The sequence below is a fragment of the Solea solea genome, chromosome 7, assembly GCF_958295425.1.
Source record: "Solea solea chromosome 7, fSolSol10.1, whole genome shotgun sequence".
In the NCBI taxonomy this organism is placed as follows: Eukaryota; Metazoa; Chordata; class Actinopteri; order Pleuronectiformes; family Soleidae; genus Solea; species Solea solea.
The window spans coordinates 1,294,911-1,314,193 of NC_081140.1; the positions used below are offsets into that span (position 1 = coordinate 1,294,911).

The 19,283-nt window shown below is 41.2% G+C and overlaps 1 protein-coding gene across 1 annotated transcript in view; it reads right to left on the reverse strand.

Moving 5' to 3' along the window:
* The window catches only part of pik3cb (phosphatidylinositol-4,5-bisphosphate 3-kinase, catalytic subunit beta), a 79,779-nt gene that overhangs the window by 17,363 nt on the left and 43,133 nt on the right, over nt 1-19,283 (reverse strand). Inside the window, exons 3-9 of the mRNA XM_058633852.1 lie at nt 18,449-18,644; nt 13,264-13,492; nt 9,439-9,668; nt 5,782-5,961; nt 4,111-4,278; nt 1,148-1,237; nt 147-401 (exon numbers count right to left, since the gene is read on the reverse strand). Coding sequence (XP_058489835.1) covers nt 147-401; nt 1,148-1,237; nt 4,111-4,278; nt 5,782-5,961; nt 9,439-9,668; nt 13,264-13,492; nt 18,449-18,607 — 1,311 coding nt within the window. The 5' untranslated portion in view covers nt 18,608-18,644. The remainder of the gene's footprint in view (nt 1-146; nt 402-1,147; nt 1,238-4,110; nt 4,279-5,781; nt 5,962-9,438; nt 9,669-13,263; nt 13,493-18,448; nt 18,645-19,283) is intronic.

Genomic DNA, 19,283 nt, shown 5'->3' on the forward strand with positions numbered 1-19,283 from the left:
AAAAACAGCCGTGTGTGTGTGTGTGTGTGTGTGTGTGTGTGTCTAATGTTGCTTCACGGCACAGAGGAGCAGCAGCACAGCCTCATACAATCATGCCTCCATCAGTTGAAAGGATCCCCGTCTCTGTCTCTGTCTCTGTCTCTTACCACTTTCCCTGCTTTGCGGATGGTCTGGTATTTGTTGATGTGTGGGTTTTTGGTGGACTTCTGCTTCTTGACTTTGTCCATCACGGCATAGATGGCGAAGCAGAGGCGGGTCATGCGAGGAAGGTCACACACCGAGAGGTCAAATTCCAGCGTGCTCTCCTTCCACGTGTGGTCCGAGCGCCCGCCGCTCTCACTGCTCACTGCCGGCTTACACAAGAGCTCTGTGCCGTGGAAGAGCCCCGCCCTCACCTGGACCTGGGTGAGAAGAGAGGATTGGTATGTGTGTGTGTGTGTGTGTGTGTGTGTGTGTGTGTGTGTGTGTGTGTGTGTGTGTGTGTGCAGTCACCTGAACATTATCCTCAGAAATTCATGTAAGCTCTTACAAAGTCAATGTAGATATTTGATTCTAATCACATCATCCATTTCAGAAACTTATAGCTGAACATGTGTCACAGCAGTCACTTCTCTGTTCAGGTTATTTTTTAAAGTGGGCCTTAAACATGGCTCAATGATAAAAGCTAAAGCTAAACCCCGCCTCCAGATTTATTGTTTTAGTCTTTGCTGATTTTTAGAAATCGTTCCAATGTTGGTGAATGGTTGATGTTGTTCTTTATGGTGTAATAAAACCATAGCACCATTTTTTACTGCTTTACGGAGACACTGTGAGTTGATATGTGGCATTAGAACGTGACAGACATGGAGCGTGTCCCTGACATCATTGGTGTGTGTGTGTGTGTGTGTGTGTATGAGTGCATGTAGACACGTGTGTGAGGAGACAGCAACACATCAATGCTCTACAAGACTTCAAATAAACCTGGTGAGGAAAATACACTCTTAATACAAATGAATATACTTCTTTTTTCTTGAGGACAAAAGTTCTGGAGTTGTAACGAGTTATATATGGAGTTAGTTGTAGTTGTAAAAGTGTGTTGAATCCTCAGATGAACGGCTGTTAATAGCAGGTGTGAGTGCAGTCAGTGACACATTAACACAGAGTTTACCTTGGCAGTTTCCTCTGCGTTCACCTTACTGGCATTCACCAGGACTATCTTGAACGGGGTGGACACGTCCCACACACATGTCTGCACTTGCTGTGGGGAGAGACAGTGGGAGGAGGAAGAGAGACTTGCAGTGAATGAGCAGCATTAGCATTAGCATAATGTGGTTCTTCACACCCACCAGTTCCCTGTTCTCTGTCTCACACACACACACACACACACACACACAGGGTGGGGTGGGTGGTGTCAGGTCATTCTGGTGTCAGTGGATTTGCAAGGGTCAGCAGTCAGCAGGACAAACAGCGTCACATGACACCTAGGAACCATGAACATGACTAACTAGGACACTTCCTGCACTTTGTTGCCTCTGGATGTGCTGATGTGTTTAAATACTCATGTGAGCATGGGTACTTCTGTCAGACAGACAGACAGACAGACACACACACACACACACACACACACACAGACACACAGACACAGACACACACACACAGAGAGAGACACACAGACACACACACACACACACACACGCAGAGACACACAGACACACACACACAGAGACACACACACACACACAGACGTACAGACACACACACACACACAGACGGACACACACACAGAGACACACACAGACGGACAGACACACACAGACACACACACACACACAGACGGACACACACACAGAGACACACACAGACGGACAGACACACACAGACACAGACGCACACACAGACGGACAGACACACACAGACACAGACGCACACAGACGCAGACACACACAGACGCACACACAGACACAGACACACACACAGATGCACAGACACACAGACGCACAGCAGCTAAACAAATGCATTCACAGGCCCCAGTAAATTTCATCAATTCTGCAAAAACGCGAGTTCACTAACTAAATGCTCGCTGCTGCTGCTGCTGCTGCTGCTGCCACCTTGTGATAAATGAGGTCGTCAATACAATGACTGATAAAACATTTGTGTTTTTTTTTTAAATATCACAATAGTCACTGACTGACTTTTAATAATCAAGCAAATAATAGAATATGTCATGTTAGTTAAAATAAAAGGATCTCTTTTTTTTCCCTAAATTAGTATGAAGGCAACTGCAAAGATATGTAGATATGACATATGTATGTTTTTATGAACAGGAATCCAGTGAATGAAGCTTTCACATCCACAGATAATGTAGATTTCCAGTGGTCAGCATATATATATATGTGTATATATATATATATATATATATATATATATATATATATATATGTGTGTATATATACACACGTGTATGTGTATATATATATACACCAACATATACACACACATACAGTCTAGTCACAATTCCTTTTCAAGCCAAACAAAGACGCATCTTAATCACTATTATATGAATATACATACAATTAGGGCTGCAACTACAATTAATGAATGAATGAAGCAACTATTTTGATAATTGATGAATTGTTTGAGTGTTTTTTCAAATAATTAAAACACTGACTCAGACTTTTCAGTTTCTTAAATGTAAATATTTTTTTGTTAAGTTTCTTTGCTCCACTTAACAAAGAAATCATTCAATGGTTTGTGGACAAAACAAGACTTTGAGAAAGTCATCATTTTGAGGTTTGGAAAACGGTGATTAACAGTTTTCAACATATTCTGACAACTAATGGATTCATTGAGAAAATAACTGACAGGTTAATTGATTGGCAGTGTTTACATTAATTCAGGGCATCAGTGGGCGTGACATTTCACAGAATTCTGACTTTATCATAAATCACATGAACACAATGATTGTGACATCATATTGGCCAGTGAGTGTACTCTACATGGAATCATTAAACCACATGAGGAAGTCAAAGTAGCAGCATTTTTACTGTAAACCAAACCAAGAGGTTTCATCACAAGTCAACGACACTTCTGCTGCTGTTCTGATTATATTGGATATCCATAATGAGGTTATGTTTCATAAGGTGAGGTGACGTTATGACTATCTACAAGAGTCAGTGAAGTAGGCTGATGAAAACGAAGGCCAATAATCTTCAGACATGAACACATGGAAGAGTGATGTCACTGCACACCTGGCAGCAGCAGCAGCAGCAGTAACGAGACAGTGGTGTTTCCTGGCTCCGTGGTGAATGTGCATGTTTGCTTCAGCACTGGCTCATAAACAACAGGCGACAGATGTGCAAGCACATGTTTACCTCACAAACCTTCACACCTGCCTCAAACAACAGTCGCATATCAACATGTAAAGCCTCAGTAGATATGGCTTACAAAGGATTTCTCCATATTTTGAGGATATATCGCGGCATACGAGATATATCGGGATAGAAAGCTGCACACAGGTCTATATATGTATATATATATATATATATATATATATACATACATATATATATATATATGTATGTATATATATGTATATGTATGTATATACATACACATATTTCTACATATACTGTACATACATGAATATATTATATATATATATTATATATACAGTACATATATATATATATGTAGATAACCTTCCATTCCTAATAGTTGTGTATTACACAATGTGTCCAACAAAGTAAATATGATGATTATCAATGCAACAGCCTTTAAAACCATGAAAAGTCATCACAGATACCTTATCACGATATGATGATCCAAGCCCATATCTTGTCTCATGTCACCATATATATACCATATATATATACTGTGTATATACATATTTATACTGTATACTGACACAGATAATATGGATATATTGCTCAGCCCAAGCTTCCTCTGCTTCTGAGTGACTCACTGCTCAGTAACGACAGTAGATACTAGTCGATAGAGTAACTGCGACGTAGAATATGTGCATCACAACGACCCCTTCGTCGTCCTTGTAATGTGAAAACATACACTGATCAAATTTGTACACAACACAAAGAGTGCGTTCATTGGCAGAGCCACGCAGGTCTCTGCACTCACCGTGGGAACCCTTCTCTTGGGAGGTAGTGGTAACGGGGGGTTGGAGGACTTGCGGCTGACCACAGCTCCGATGGTGGAGATCTCCTTTTCAAACATGGCTTTGACAGTGCTCAGGTGGATCAGGGTGAGGCGGGGACACTCCTTGGAATGCAAGCACGTGCGGATATACTGAAAACACAAATCCCTCATCTTTAAATATCTCCTCATACACACACAAAGCAACGTGCCACATTCACAGTTGTGTATGTTTTAGGTGGATTTAAGTGAACAGTCCTCTGAAATGTGAGGATTAAACGCTGGAGTAATGCTGTCGCTGAAACTCAGATTTCCAAATCATAAACTTTGAGGAACCTCAGGTACCCCAAGTTAGGATTCATAACGCTGCTTTTTGTTGTTTTTGTTGTCATTTGTGCCGCAGTAAATCAGTCATACACATACTGTAGCACTGACTCATTTTTAAACATAGACGTATTTACACACACGTGCTACTTGTGTGTGCCAAATACCATGGAAACTGGCTAACAAGCTAGCCTGAGATCCTTCTGTGGTGACTCCCAGTTCTTCTGCGTTCCCATGTTAATGTAACGCAGCATAAGGCTTCTTATCTTGCCATCGCCTTTGCTATTATATTTTTTACCATATCTTAATCTCTTAAAATCTAGAATTAGCAGGCTACACTTTGACAAACTCATAGAACTCACCCCACCTGTTGTCTGTATAGAGGATCTTTGAAATTTGGCTTCACTTTCTATACCATTATTCAGTGACATGATAACGCTTCTTCCTCTGTCGTGAAGACTCTGATCACGTGCTGCGAGCGCCTTTAATTATATTCCAACTTTAACCTACAGTATAAGATTTAAAGGTGTTTACAGACTTTTACAGCTTTAAACTAAACACCCTCTTCTGCAGCTAACTCTGAAAAATGCCAAGAAGTAGGCTGAGAACTGAGTGAGGGAGGGAGGGAGGGAGAGTTGGGGGACAGTGCAGGAGGCGTGGTCTGGTAGTGAAATCTGACAAGGAGTTGCAGCTGTTTAATGCTAATGAACACAGCCCCAGCGTTTAAAAAAGGGGGAGGAGCCTTGTGCTGATTGAACAAGAGAGTTACAAAAGAGTGGACCAAGAACGCTGATGGCTCAAAGTAACACCATTTGTTCAGGAGGCAGATTTAAATGTATTCTCTCATCATCCTCCTCTTCCTCACATATACTGAAGACACTGGTATAGTGAAATTAGATTAAGATGAACTGATTATTATGATTAAATGTATTATTATTATTATTATTTTATTATTTGTTTCATTTTCTAAGCACTCGGGTCAAAAGTCGTCAGCTCCACTCCGCTCACACACTCTGGTACAAACAGTAGAACAGTATTTCTGAGAGCACCACCAGAGGAAGCTGGCGTACCACTGGTGGTGCACGTACCACAGTTTGAGAACCATGGCTATACCCTAAACTGTGGAGATTTGCACCTGGAGCAAAAAATATCATTACACTGGTTTACACCTGAAAAACACACGTGGTTTAGTTATTAATTAATATTAGTTATATTAATCCTTTTAAATCCACATTCACCTTTTCATCAGATTAACCGATGGATGTTATTAACATAAAATAAATGAAAAGCTAATGTACAAACTGTCAATCACATATCACGTCTAACTCAGACCTTGTATTGAATGAGTGGGTGGTTTCCACAGAGGAACTCCAGACTCTGGCTGAGCCTCAGTATGTACTGAGTGGTCCACGCCTCCTCCTCAGGGCCGTGGGTGGTCAGCCACTTCTTCACAGCCAGCTCCATCAGCTCCATGGTGGGGCAGGATGACGGCACCTTCAGAACGGCAAAGTCCTGCAAGACGAGCGAGGCAAGACAAACTGAGTCACGACTCAAAATACATTCAAATGTGGAAGGGGTTAGTGTGTGTGTGTGTGTGTGTGTGTTTGTGTGTGTGTTTGTGTGTGTGTGTGTGTGTGTGTGTGTGTGTGTGTGTGTGTGTGTGTGTGTTTGTGTGTGTGTTTGTGTGTGTGTGTGTGTGTGTGTGTGTGTGTGTGTGTGTGTTTGTGTGTGTGTGTGTGTGTGTGTGTGTTTGTGTGTGTTTGTGTTTGTGTTTGTGTGTGTGTGTGTGTGTTTGTGTTTGTGTTTGTGTGTGTGTGTGTGTGTGTGTGTGTGTGTGTGCCACTCTATGTCTCTTCTGGACAGTAGGGCTGGGCGATATGGACCACAACTGATATCTGGATATTTTTTGTTCGAATGGCGATATGTGATATTATAGCGATATCTTCAACAAACGGGTTAGCTTGCTAGCTCACAGGTTAGCCGCTCAGCTGAGAGCTGGAACCCCGGCATCCGGAGTGTACAGCAGAAACCTCGAGACAGGAGACCAGAAACCTGGAGACCAGAGCCTCGGTGTCGGACACGGTAAACACGCTGATGTGTTTTAAGTCCACCTGGAGCCGAAATCTGCGGCTAACAGCTGAGCGGCTAAAAACTAGCGACATCAAACAGGCATTACGTCACCAGCTCAACTTTTATTTTATTTTCTTCATGTGGAAAGTGAGCGCTTCACAAAGGGTAAGTAACTTCTATTTCTGGTTGGAAAAGGCAGTTTAACGGTGAGATAAGTGTTGAACATATTTTTATGATTTCATAGACTGAAGCAGGAAACCAGCGGTCAGGTGATGTGTTTCTATGAGCACGAGAAAGAGAGTGAGAGTGGATGCTGAGGAGGCAGCGGAAGCCTGGACTCTCCTCAGCAAGCACCAAGACTGGCTCGCACGTACAGCGATGATGCAGATGTGCACCAGGTGTGGAGAGTCAAGACCCAGAGCTCTCCTCCTAGGCCTGTTTAGAGTGCTGGGATGTTACCATGTTAACAGAGGACTTCTTTTAGGTCTTGGTTCCAAGTGGCCTATGTAAATGTTTAATGACATTGTTGCATAATTTGATAATTTGAATAATGTTCCTTTCTTTTAAGACCCGATTACAGCTGTAACACATGGGTGCATATACTGTGGGGTGTCAAATTCAGTTAGAGAGGGGGCCAAGTCCATGCCAGACGAGGTCAAATAACATCAAATTCATAATAAGGCAAGCTTATAGATTAAATAAAGACACAAATCAGAGATCACAAAGATGTGTCATGTTGAGATACATGACTTTTTTCATAGATTTAGCCTCAGACAGGCTGTTCCACAGTTATACACTCACAAAAGAACAGAAATGTCAAATCATTGATGAATGGTTCTGGGCCCCCTCTCTAACCCCACAGTATATGCACCCATGTGTATCACATGTGTATCACATGTGATACACATGTGTGATAAACATGTGATAAACATGATCCCTGTAACACCGTCATGCTCCACTGACTGTGTAGAGACTGTGTAAACATGCATGTGAATCCACAGCAGGGCGACTGTTGTCTCCTATTTATAGCAGAGCACTGACCCCGTATCTGAGAGGGAATTTTAATTTCCTCCAAGTCCAATAAAAATGTCAACCATTAATAATTAACATCAGAAATGGCCACAGCCAACACACTAAACCAATAAAGCTGTACTATCCTCAAAGTCCTTTAGTATTTTCCAGCATCTATTGTAATTATTTTAAGGTTGAAGTTCCATATGATAGACATTCTTCAGTGAATGGGTCTCATGACATCACACTGAACTTTACAACAATACACCACAGCAGGACACTTCCTGTCTGGAATGAGGCTTATTGTGTTCAGACCATGTCAAAGTCCACCTGTGCAGCAGCACAGATGTGATGTTCATGACATGACCATCTGTTTTATGATCTCAAAGGAAGGTTCTCTGAGAGCACACACACACGCACACACGCGCACACGCACACACACGCACACACACACTCACACACACACACACACACACACACACACACACACACACACACACACACACACACACACACTGCTGCCAACGACTGCTCAAAACAACTGTGCAGTCACTAGATCAAGAGCAAACACTACAAATACTACATTGGATGTGCCCTTTCATCAGGTGGACTCTAACACTGAAGGGATTCTAATCGGGTATTGTCCAACACCGCCAGAACATTTCACAGAAATCAGCTAATGATTATTTTCATAATCGATTCATCTGCTGATTAGTTTCTCGATTTATTTAGTTGTGTGGTCTCTAAAATGTCAGAACATGCAGAACATTGTCCATTGATGTTTCTTAAATGTCAAAAGGACGTCTTCAAATGTCCACAAACCAAATTTATTCAATTGGAATGATTTATTTTGTTAATGGAGCAAGGAAACCAGAAATATTCACACTGAAGAAGCTGCAAATCAAGGAGCTTGTTTCAAATACTAGAAAACACTGAACTTGATTGTTCGACTGTCAAAATTGTGTTGTAACCGATGAATAATCAATGAATTGATTAGTCATTTCAGCCTTAGCTGGACATTTAGAGTGATGCTGCTCTTCCGACTCACCAAAGAGCGTTCATGTCGGTGTGTTTCTCTGTTGTCTCTCTCTGGAAGAATGGCATCATTGCACTCATGTTTTTGACCCACTTCCTTTTGTCACATGACTTGCTGTTTGGCCTCAGTCACATGACTTGTTTGGAGCAGCAGAGGAAAAGGCTGAGCTGTTGGTAATATGGTCCTGCTCACACGTGCTCCGTGCTCTAAGTAATTAGGGTTTTTCTTGATATCACTTTTTGTGTCTTATACCGATAACAAAACCTTATACAGATGTTAGTCCAATAAAGTCATTTTTAGATCATTTTGGAACAACACATTAGTGCAATGAGTCATTTCAAAGACAGAATTCTCTAACTGTGTAACAGATATTGTTCTGATGTATTTATACAACCATATATTTGTAGACGTTGTAAGCTGTGCACATTTGCTAATTTGAATCATTTAAATGTTACATTGTCAACGATGGCGGGTTAGATGTGGACCCGTCTGAAGGAAAATGTGTGAAACAATCAAAACAATGAAAGCTGCAGTGATGTGAAACGATGCACGTTTTAATATGTTAATGCTTTCATTCTGTGTGAACAGCCTTTTTCACTAGAGCTCTGGCTCTGGCTCATTCAGAGGAATTCTGTATTTTTACCATCTGCTACTTATTATTAGTCTCTGATGCAGGACATTTAAAGCCAGAAGGGCCCAAATTCCTTTGATTACAGGTGAGATCACATTATTGATAAAAGCACAAAAATGTGATGAACAAAGTGTAAATGTAAACTAATGATGGATGTGTACGCTGAGTGGCTGTGTCGAGTGTAAAGAGGCCTGATGTGGGTTTAGACACCTTTAGACAGTCCTGGGTTACAGACTCTCACCTGAGACTGCTCAAAGTGGATGATGACTTTCAGGTCAGCTGACCGCTCACTCGCTCCATCAGTGACTGGCGTTGCAGGGACTGGCTCCAGCAGCGGGGAGAAGCACGCCTGCAGCCACTCATTGCACGTCATCGCGTAGACTCGCTGCATCCGCTCTTCACTCAGACGAAACATCTTACTGCGGAAGTCCTTCACCTCCTGGTCATTGATGGCGTCCAGCTCATGGAGGCCTGGTGGAGGTTTGTAAAGGGTTAAATAGTTACTGTAATATATGGTCATTTAAGATTATGCTGTATGAGTCTTTCAGTAAATGCAACATGATGGTAGATGTGTGTACATTGTTTCATACAGTGGTTCTCAGAGTGAAGTCTAACTTACAAATACTATACCATATACATATATATATATATATATATACACACATATATATATACATATATATACATACATACATACATACATATGTACACATATATATATCTGTGTGTATATATATATATATATATACACACACAGTACTGTGCAAAAATGTAAGAGCGCTACAATAATGAATGTCTTCAGGCAACATTGAAGCATGGTGGAGGTTCCTTGAACGTCTGGGGCTGCATTTCTGCTCAGGATTATTGGTGTTCTCAATGCTGAGAAACACAGGCAGATACTTATCCATCATGCAATACCATCAGAGAGGCGTATGATTGGCCCCAAACCCTAAACATACAGCCAAAGTCATTAAGAACTATCTTCAGCGTAAAGAAGAACAAGAAGTACTGGAAGTGATCTCAACATCATGGAGTGTGATTACATGAAGAGACAGAAGGATGTGAGAAAGCCTACATCCACAGAAGATCTGCGGTTAGTTCTCCAAGAGGTTTGGAACAACCTACCAGCCGAGTTCCTTCAAAAACTGTGTGCAAGTGTACCTGGAAGAATTGATGCTGTGTTGAAGGCAAAGGGTGGTCACACCAAATATTGATTTGATTTAGATTTCTCTTTGTTCATTCATTGCATTTTGTTGATTGATGAAAATAAATTATTAACACTTCCATTTTCGAAAGCATTCTTTGTTTACAGCATTTTTTCACAACTGCCTAAACTTTTCACAGTACTTTACATATACATATATACATATATACATATATACATTCACACATACATATATACACATATATGTATATATATACACATATATGTACTCTACATACACATATATACTGTACATATGCATATATACATACACATATACACATATATACATAAACATATATATACATATATGTACACATATACATATAAATACATATACATACACACATACATATACATATATACATACACACATACATATATACACATACATACTCTACATACACATATATGTATATATACACACATATAAACATATATATACACACATATATGTACACATATACATATAAACACATATATACATACATATAAATACATATATATATATACACACATACAAACATATACACACACACATACATACACATTTATATATATATATATATATATATATATACATATATATATATAAATGTGTATGTATATATATATATATACATATACATATATATATATATACATATACATATATATATACATATACATATATATATATATATATATATATATTGGATATATGGGGCCATAAAGCTGTGCACAGGCTGTTTCTCTGGACTCATATAACTCATATAAGTGAAAATAGACGTCAGTTGCAGACTGTGTGAGAGGAAGCCTTTCTTTCTGGTGTCTCCACTGGAAGCCATGATTTCAGGGAGATGAATATCAATATTGTCTCGTTTAAGTAAACCCCACAAAGTCTCCCTCTGAAGAAGTCTGCTGTGATCTAAACTAAATATATGTGGAAAACATCTTATTGTGATTATTCTGACTGAAACTGTCACAATGTTATAGATATGTATAGTTATATATAGTTATTTCAAATGATTACCGTGTGATATTAGTTGACTTCAGTCTGTACTATTGTGATGTGTAGGTCAGGATGATTCAACTCTCCCTGCTGCCATGAAAACTGCACGCAGTCATTTTGTAATTTCAATAAAATGTATTATTCGATAATCCAAACTAGATTATTTTCATCATTGATGAATCAAACGTTTGTTTGGTCCATAAAATGTCAGAACGTGTTGATCTGGAAATGATGTTCTCAGTGATGATTAGTTTTTCTAACAGAGCAAAGAAACCAGGAAATATCAAATCTAAGAAGCTGAAAAATCTGGGAAACTACTAACTACTAAAAACTGAATAATTGATTATCAAATTATCACACGACTAATTTAGTAACTGATGAACAATCCATCAATCGACACTAATTCAACACGTTCCTGCATGCATTTACTATTGTGTAGATGCAACTACGTCACCTTAAAAGCTCCGCTGTAAAGTAAGGAATATATTTTCCTCTCATGCATTAATAAACATGAGTGAACCTGCTGCAGATGTTTGATTACAGCCATGGATGTGGGGTCTTCAGCACTGATGTCACAGAGTGAGGAGGTCAGAAACATGTCTGCTCATTCCTCACCCAGTACTTAAGCATAGACTTACTGTCTGTAAGTGCTTCTCTTTATTGGGGAGTGAAGGGCTTTCATGATAATCTGCCACGCAAAGCTTTGACTTAAAGTAAAGGTATCGAGAAGTCAGTGCTCCTTAGGCACAGCACAGCAATGCTTACTAGAGCTGAAGCGATTCATCCATTATTCATCCATTATTCATCGATTACTCGACAACTATTTTCATAATCGATTCATCGGGTTAGGGTTAGGGTTATTAAAACAAGATTTTAGATTGTTTAAGCTTCTTAAATGTGAGAATTGTCTTCATTTCTTTGCTCTGATAACAAAGAAATCATTCAAAGTGAATCATTTTGGTTTGTGGACAAAACAAGACATTTGAGAACATCATCATTTCCAGGATTGATGAACACCGATCAACATTTTTTAAGGTTTTCTGATATTTTTTATGGACCAAACGATTAATCAAGAAAATAATCGACAGATGAATCGATCATGAAAATAATCGTTAGTTGCAGCTCTAATCTACGGAGACCCGGACACGACATGGTAAAAAACACGGAATACTGATTAATACTATCCTCATTCCTGGACAGTTGGGTAAGCAAATGGAGCGCACCTCCTCTAAGGTCCTGTAAGGTCAAAGGTAGAGGCAGTAGAGAGGCTGAAGCTACACGATGGACAGAGAGAGCGTAATAGAGTTTTATTTCAGGCTCCAAATGAGCTACAAAGACATTCTGAAAAACCTGTCATTGCAAGGAACCATTATTATCGAGAGGCATTTAAACAGAATATTGAGAGGCAGGTACGACAATAACAACACAACACCGCTCGATTTGCTTACCCAGGTGTCCAGGAATGATGAGATTATTCATTATATTTTTTGACCAGGTCATGTCCGGGGCTCCGTACTAATCCTTACCCTCGCCCTTGAACGCTGCAGATTTAAAGGCGTGTCCTCACTATGATGACCTCGCAACACTGAACTTCACTGAAAGATAGATTTTCTCCAAACTGCATATACTTTTGTTTCTGAAGCCTGGAAAAAAACACCAGGACGTTTTATTGGTTAAGCATTGGCTGTGATTTGTGTTCTACTCCAGCTTGTAAGTCTGGGACAAGTCAAGGGCTGGAGTGCCGCTGAGCAAGGCATCCAATTGCTCCCCGGGCCCAGATGCTGTGTGTTCACAAAGATCAGCCACGATCACGATCACAGTGTGTGCAAATAAATCAATCACTTGTACTTGTAACCGTGACGCTGCCTCACCTTTGCTGATGAGAACTCCTATTTTGGAATCCAGCAGACGCTCCGCTCGGCCACAGTTGCGTATCACCAGCTTGAGGACCGGCAGGAAGGGCCGAACGTCGCACAGCCGGCGGGTTTCGTCCTCCAGCTCTTCGTGCACCGCAGCCTGGTTGACACACTGGAACATGTGGCTCTCCATCTCGCCCAGGGCTGCGAACAGTGGCAACGTCTGTGCCTGCTTCCATAAGAGCTGGGAGACAGAGGAAGTAACCGGGGGTTAAATTTAGGCGCGCCATCGCTAATCTCTCATTAGGGCAAATTTAATCAATCTGAAGCAGAATACAGGGATTAAAAACAGTACATTGGTCTTGGTGAAGTGCCATTATTGATGGATTTACATTTCATGTGAACACCTTAAAATGCTGTCTGGCTCAAAAACATACAGTCCTAGGGATTTATAGTGATATGATGATGATATGATGATATTGGTATCAGCAGATATTTGGTTTAAAATGTCTCATCAGATATCGGCAAACATGCCAAAATCCCCCGATATGACTGATAACTGCCACAGTGGGCTGAAGAGACTGCACCCCCTTTTTTAAGGTTTATTTATTTTGCAAAGAAAAGAAAGAAAATGTACGTATATCTACATCTGCTGCTACACAGTTATTAAGAAGAAACATGTTATCTCTGCAATGAAATGCACCTTCTTCTCCAAGCCACTACCTCACATGTGTTGAAAAGGAAAAGAGAGAAAATGGAAAAGAAAAAGCAACACACATGAGTAGTGCACGCTGTTATAGCTGCAGAAGAGGGCAACTCCATATTTAAAGAGGCCATAGGCACTAGAGTCCGGGCACTAGAGTCTGGGCACTAGAGTCCGAGCACTAGAGTCCGAGCACTAGAGTCCGGGCACTAGAGACCGGGCACTAGAGTCCGGGCACTAGAGACCGGGCACTAGAGTCCGAGCACTAGAGTCCGGGCACTAGAGTCCGGGCACTAGAGTCCGAGCACTAGAGTCCGGCACTAGAGACCGGCACTAGAGACCGGCACTAGAGTCCGGGCACATCCAGTGACGTTCTTTCAACCGTAGAAGAAGAAGAACTACTGGTTGTAGCTTCTGAGCGTATCGTTGAGAACATGTGGAAAAAAGGTTCAGTGAGTGTTTGTGATAAACAATAGCAGACGCTCCACAAGCTCAGTGGATATCTTTCATATTTGATGGGAATATTCCTGCTACATTTCCCAAATACCTCCATGTATGCAGCAACCACTTCACAGAGGATTGTTCCACAAACTTGGGGCAAAATAAAGCAGGAAACAGCACCAAACTTCACCGAAAACAATACGTATATCACAATATTTACAAAGCCAGAAACTGTCTTTGTGTGCTTGGTTTATCGTTTAGCATTAGCGATAGTCGGCTACAGGCTAAGCTACACGCTACGCTGGTGTTTCATTTGCATGTGTGTTTATCATCTCAGTAACCACAACGTTATCCAAGCTCCAGGCGTCCTGCAGCAGTCTTTCACTGTCACAGTGTCTTCTGACTCTGGCTCAGACTCGGATCGTTAAGGCGAGGGGTCGTGACGACGATATTACTCAATGTTTTGATCATTGCTCGCAGTGCATCTACCTTTCCAGAGGGGGAGCTGCGGGTCTGAGAGCTGACGTGCCAATGACGTCACTTCCAGGTAACTGGCCAATCACAAGACAGTCCGTGTTCTGTGGGTGTGGTTTTGGTCTGGGCGCGGCTGACGAGAGCGTCAGTGATGAGACATTTACATGGGCTCGTTTGCAGCGACTTCATGTTTGAAAGTAAACCTGCATATCTCACATAGAAGTTTAAGTACTGTATCATTTATGATTATCATGATGTTCTTTATTCAGTGTGTGGGGTGCGTCAGGGCATGAGTGTGTGTGTGTGTGTTGTTGTGTTAATGCTGGCACAACAGACGCCTTCTTCTCCATGAGCACTCATGATTTTATGTTGCATTGATAACATCTTTCTTTGTGAGAAATGCATAGATGATTTTATGATTGAATCACTGTATAGAGTTATGGCCACTGTTTGTCACATGTTTACTTTCCTTTCCTTGAAAATGACATCACAACTTACTGTACAACCAACAAATACAAGTCAAGGTCTTTTAGTTTGTTTTCCTAGGAATCTAATCTACTTTTTATTCATATGAAACACAGTCATTCATAAAAACCTGTTAATCACTGGCTGTGTGATGCTCTTTATGTTGGTTATTATTATATATATATTAATATTTTCAATTAATATTGGACAAAGAATGTTGGAGATGGAGCTCACAGGCAGGAGGAAAAGACAAAGACCAGAGACGGTTCACAGACGTTGTGAAGGAGGACATGGGGACAGTCGGTGGAACAGAAGAGGACAAGATGGAGGCACATGATCCACGGTGGTGACCACTAAAGGAGCTGAAAGAAGGGTTTCCATGTCACCACACCACACGCTGCCAGTTTACATCATCTACATGTTTAGGCTTTTTTTTTGGTTTAATAGTAGAAGAGGACACATCCACATGGAGACAGTGACTAACAATTACACTGTGCCACAAAATACACAAGTGTCCACGACAAGTCAGCGTTACAGGTGCTCATCGGTAAAGGAAAGTGTCGAGCTTTTTCTCTGTCCCATTCAAAGTGTCGCTTGAAAGTAAACAATGTGGGATTTGGTCTTGCTAGATGGAGATGACGAGGAAAGTAGTCCAACAGGACCAGGACCAGGTCGCAAGTGGAATGTTGTAGTTCTTTTTGCAGCACGGACCCGAAACCAGAAGTTACTCAGTGTTAATAACAGGCAACGCAGACCTGCTCAAGCTCTGACAGAGGTGACGTTCACCCTGCTGTAAGTTCATGTAGCATCAAAATAACAATGTGTGAAGGTTGGAATCCTCCATTGAGCGGCTTTAACGCTGCCCGGCCTGTTTTCAATACTTGATCAATGATAAATAGCTAACACACTTGCTACTCATCTTCTCTAAATCACTCGCATGACCACATTTGTGAGGCTGTCTGTGACTTGATGCTGTACTGCGTTACATTACATTACATTACAAGTGGTTTTTAAGCTTCAAGTAAGGTAGTAAACGTATTGCATTTCATCTCATGGCATCTTACAGGTGTAATTTGACTTGTGCGTGTCTTCAGAGAACACCCCCCTTGTTTTCAGTATTTTTGATTAGGAGGAGACAGAAAGATTAAAGAACATCGTCCGGTGGTTTTATTTCATGTTGAGCTACAGTCAGTCGTCCTCTAACATGTCACAGACGTCACAGTGTGGCAGCATTTTACAAAGTTTGTCAGCAACAGTTTTCATATCACAGCTCGACTGCAAACATATCACATAAAATGTTGCTCCGTCTGTTTTGAGTACATAATCATAGCAGAATTAGCATATTTCAATGTTTTAATCTAATAATCGTTGATTAGTTTTATAACTGCAGACGCACTCGCCCGCAACAACGGCTGTTTGTGTCTCAGCTGTTCAGTGTCACATATCATCTAAATATTCCTCAACAGTGCTGATGTCGCTCGCTATGATATTGCACAGATGCACGTGATGCAAAACGCTGTCAGAACCCCCGACGAGTCGATTTTGAGTCGAAAGTTCAGTTCACAACTTGCACAAGTGAGAGACGCAGCAGAAATTCGGCTACCATATAAAGACTTTTAACACCGAAACAAGACGGACTGGAACAGGATGTTGTCATGACACGTGCAAAAACTGCGGCCAGTCTGTTTATTCTCGCTTAGAGTCTGTCCAAGATCATCATTTGGGTGAGAGAGCCAGTAAAATCTATGGAGATATGATGGATGTGGTGTACGTGTGTGTGAGTGTGCTGTGCAGTGAGCAGAGCTACACTTCTGGGAAGAGGAGCGTCAGGCTGTGGTGTAGGAGGTAATTGGAGAACTAGTGACTGTAGCCATGCATGATGTTGTGAGCTATTTACTAACTACAGCTGCTCACAAACACTCAAAATAGCCATTAGATGATGTCTGTGTGTGTAGTGTGTATTGGGTCTGATCTATCCACTGATGCATCCATCCATCCTGATCTCATGGCATCACAGGTATCTAGGGTTGGCTACCGAAAGCCGGTATTTGTTGTACTTGGTACCACTTTGCATCGGTGCTACCAAGTATCAGTTCACTTTTAACGAATCGGTGCCAAATTTCGGTACTTGAAATGTCTGGGAGAGAGTGCGCAAGAGCAGGAACGAGAGGGCTACTCGTCGAGACACTACGAGAGCACGACAGCAATTATGGCGAGCCCAAAAGCAGTCGGAGGTTTCACACAATTAGACGCAGACAGCGCTCGAATGTCATATTTGCGACGCGAAATGCAAGGTGGGCCGGGGAAGCACCTGGTCAAACACACCATTTTTGACTCATGGAAAGTGACAACTGCTGACGACGAAAGGAGCGATGAATCCACCTCATCCACACGTTCAGGTAATCATCAGCTAACTAACAAGGTGAATATGTAGTTGGAAATAACGTGTAGTTATTATCTTCATGCTGTAGATGTTTGTTTGTTGTGGGAGAGAGAGGTCTTGTTGTTGATGTTGTTGTTGTTGTAGACCTGGTCCTAAATGTTCTACATTTATTTCTAACAAACATTTATTTATGTTTATTTATTTACTGTTCTTAAATCTTCTTAATAAAAAAACCCCCCAGAAACTGAGAAGTGTAGACTTTGTTTTACAGCTGAAAAACATTTGAAAAGTACCGAAATATGGTACCGAATTCCAGATACCGGTACCACAATGATCAGTTTCAATGAGGCTTTGGGCGACGCCCATTAACTCCAGTGAAAGGCAATCTTAGCATACTAAGACATTTTGGACAATGGTGTGTTTCCAACCTTGTGGCAACAGTTTGAGAAAGGCCTATAAAGACATGGTTACTCGAACTGGACTCGACTGGCCCGCACAGAACCCTGACCTCAACCCCACCGAGCACCTTTTGGATGAACAAGCCCGGCCTTCTCATCCAACATCAGTGGCTGACCTCATCAATGAATGGGCAAAACATTCTCCAACACTTCAAAATCCTGAGGAAAGTCTTCCAAGAAGTGTGGAAGCTGTTTTCATCCATGTTGAAGTACATGTATTTGAATACGTCATCACAGTCCCTGTAAATGCAGTTTAACCCAATCAATGCCACTCACCAGCTTGATGTGCTGAATGGTTGCCTCACGTGGAACATCCATCTGGATGTAGATTCCAGTGGGCAGGAGAAAGTCCACAGTGATCTGGTCTGGAGCATGTCCGGCCAGAGGAGAGTGGGCCGCCCATATGTCCAGGAGGTCTGTCATGGCAGGAGGCATGGCAAGGGGCTCCACCCACCACCTCAACCATAAGGACCTGACGGGACAGAGACAACAAAGGGATTTTAGGGTGAGTCGATATTCTGTATCGGTATTGGTCCGATACTTCTGGTCCAAATCACTGGATTAGATATTGTCAAGATAAAAATGTGATACAATCCCAAAATCCTTAACTGTATGCTTCACTATGCACAGACTGTAAAATGTAAATAAAAAACAAGCAACAGCATTTTAGCACATGTCATGCTTTCATGCTTTCATGCTGTTGGCTGTCCATTTCTTCTTTATGGAAGAAGAATATTTGTTAGAATTAGGTCTTTGAAATAGCTTGAAATGGCTGTAGGTATAAATGCATTAGCACACCATTTGTTAACAGCTCTGTAGTTTAAACAATGTAAAAAAAAGAAATCAGCTTGGTGTCATTGTCGGTAAATACTTGAGGTTATTAAAACGGTGCCAGCGAGAACACCAAGAGAAACACATTTTAGTGATAAAAGCTACAATCTTAAGAATGTGTCAGCGTGTGCTGAAGCTGCCTGATCACAACATTCTAATGCCACGTGTCTCTACACCTGACACTGACATGACACTGACATGACAGTGACATGACAGTGACATGACAGTGACATGACAGTGACATGACAGTGACATGACACTGACATGACAGTGACATGAC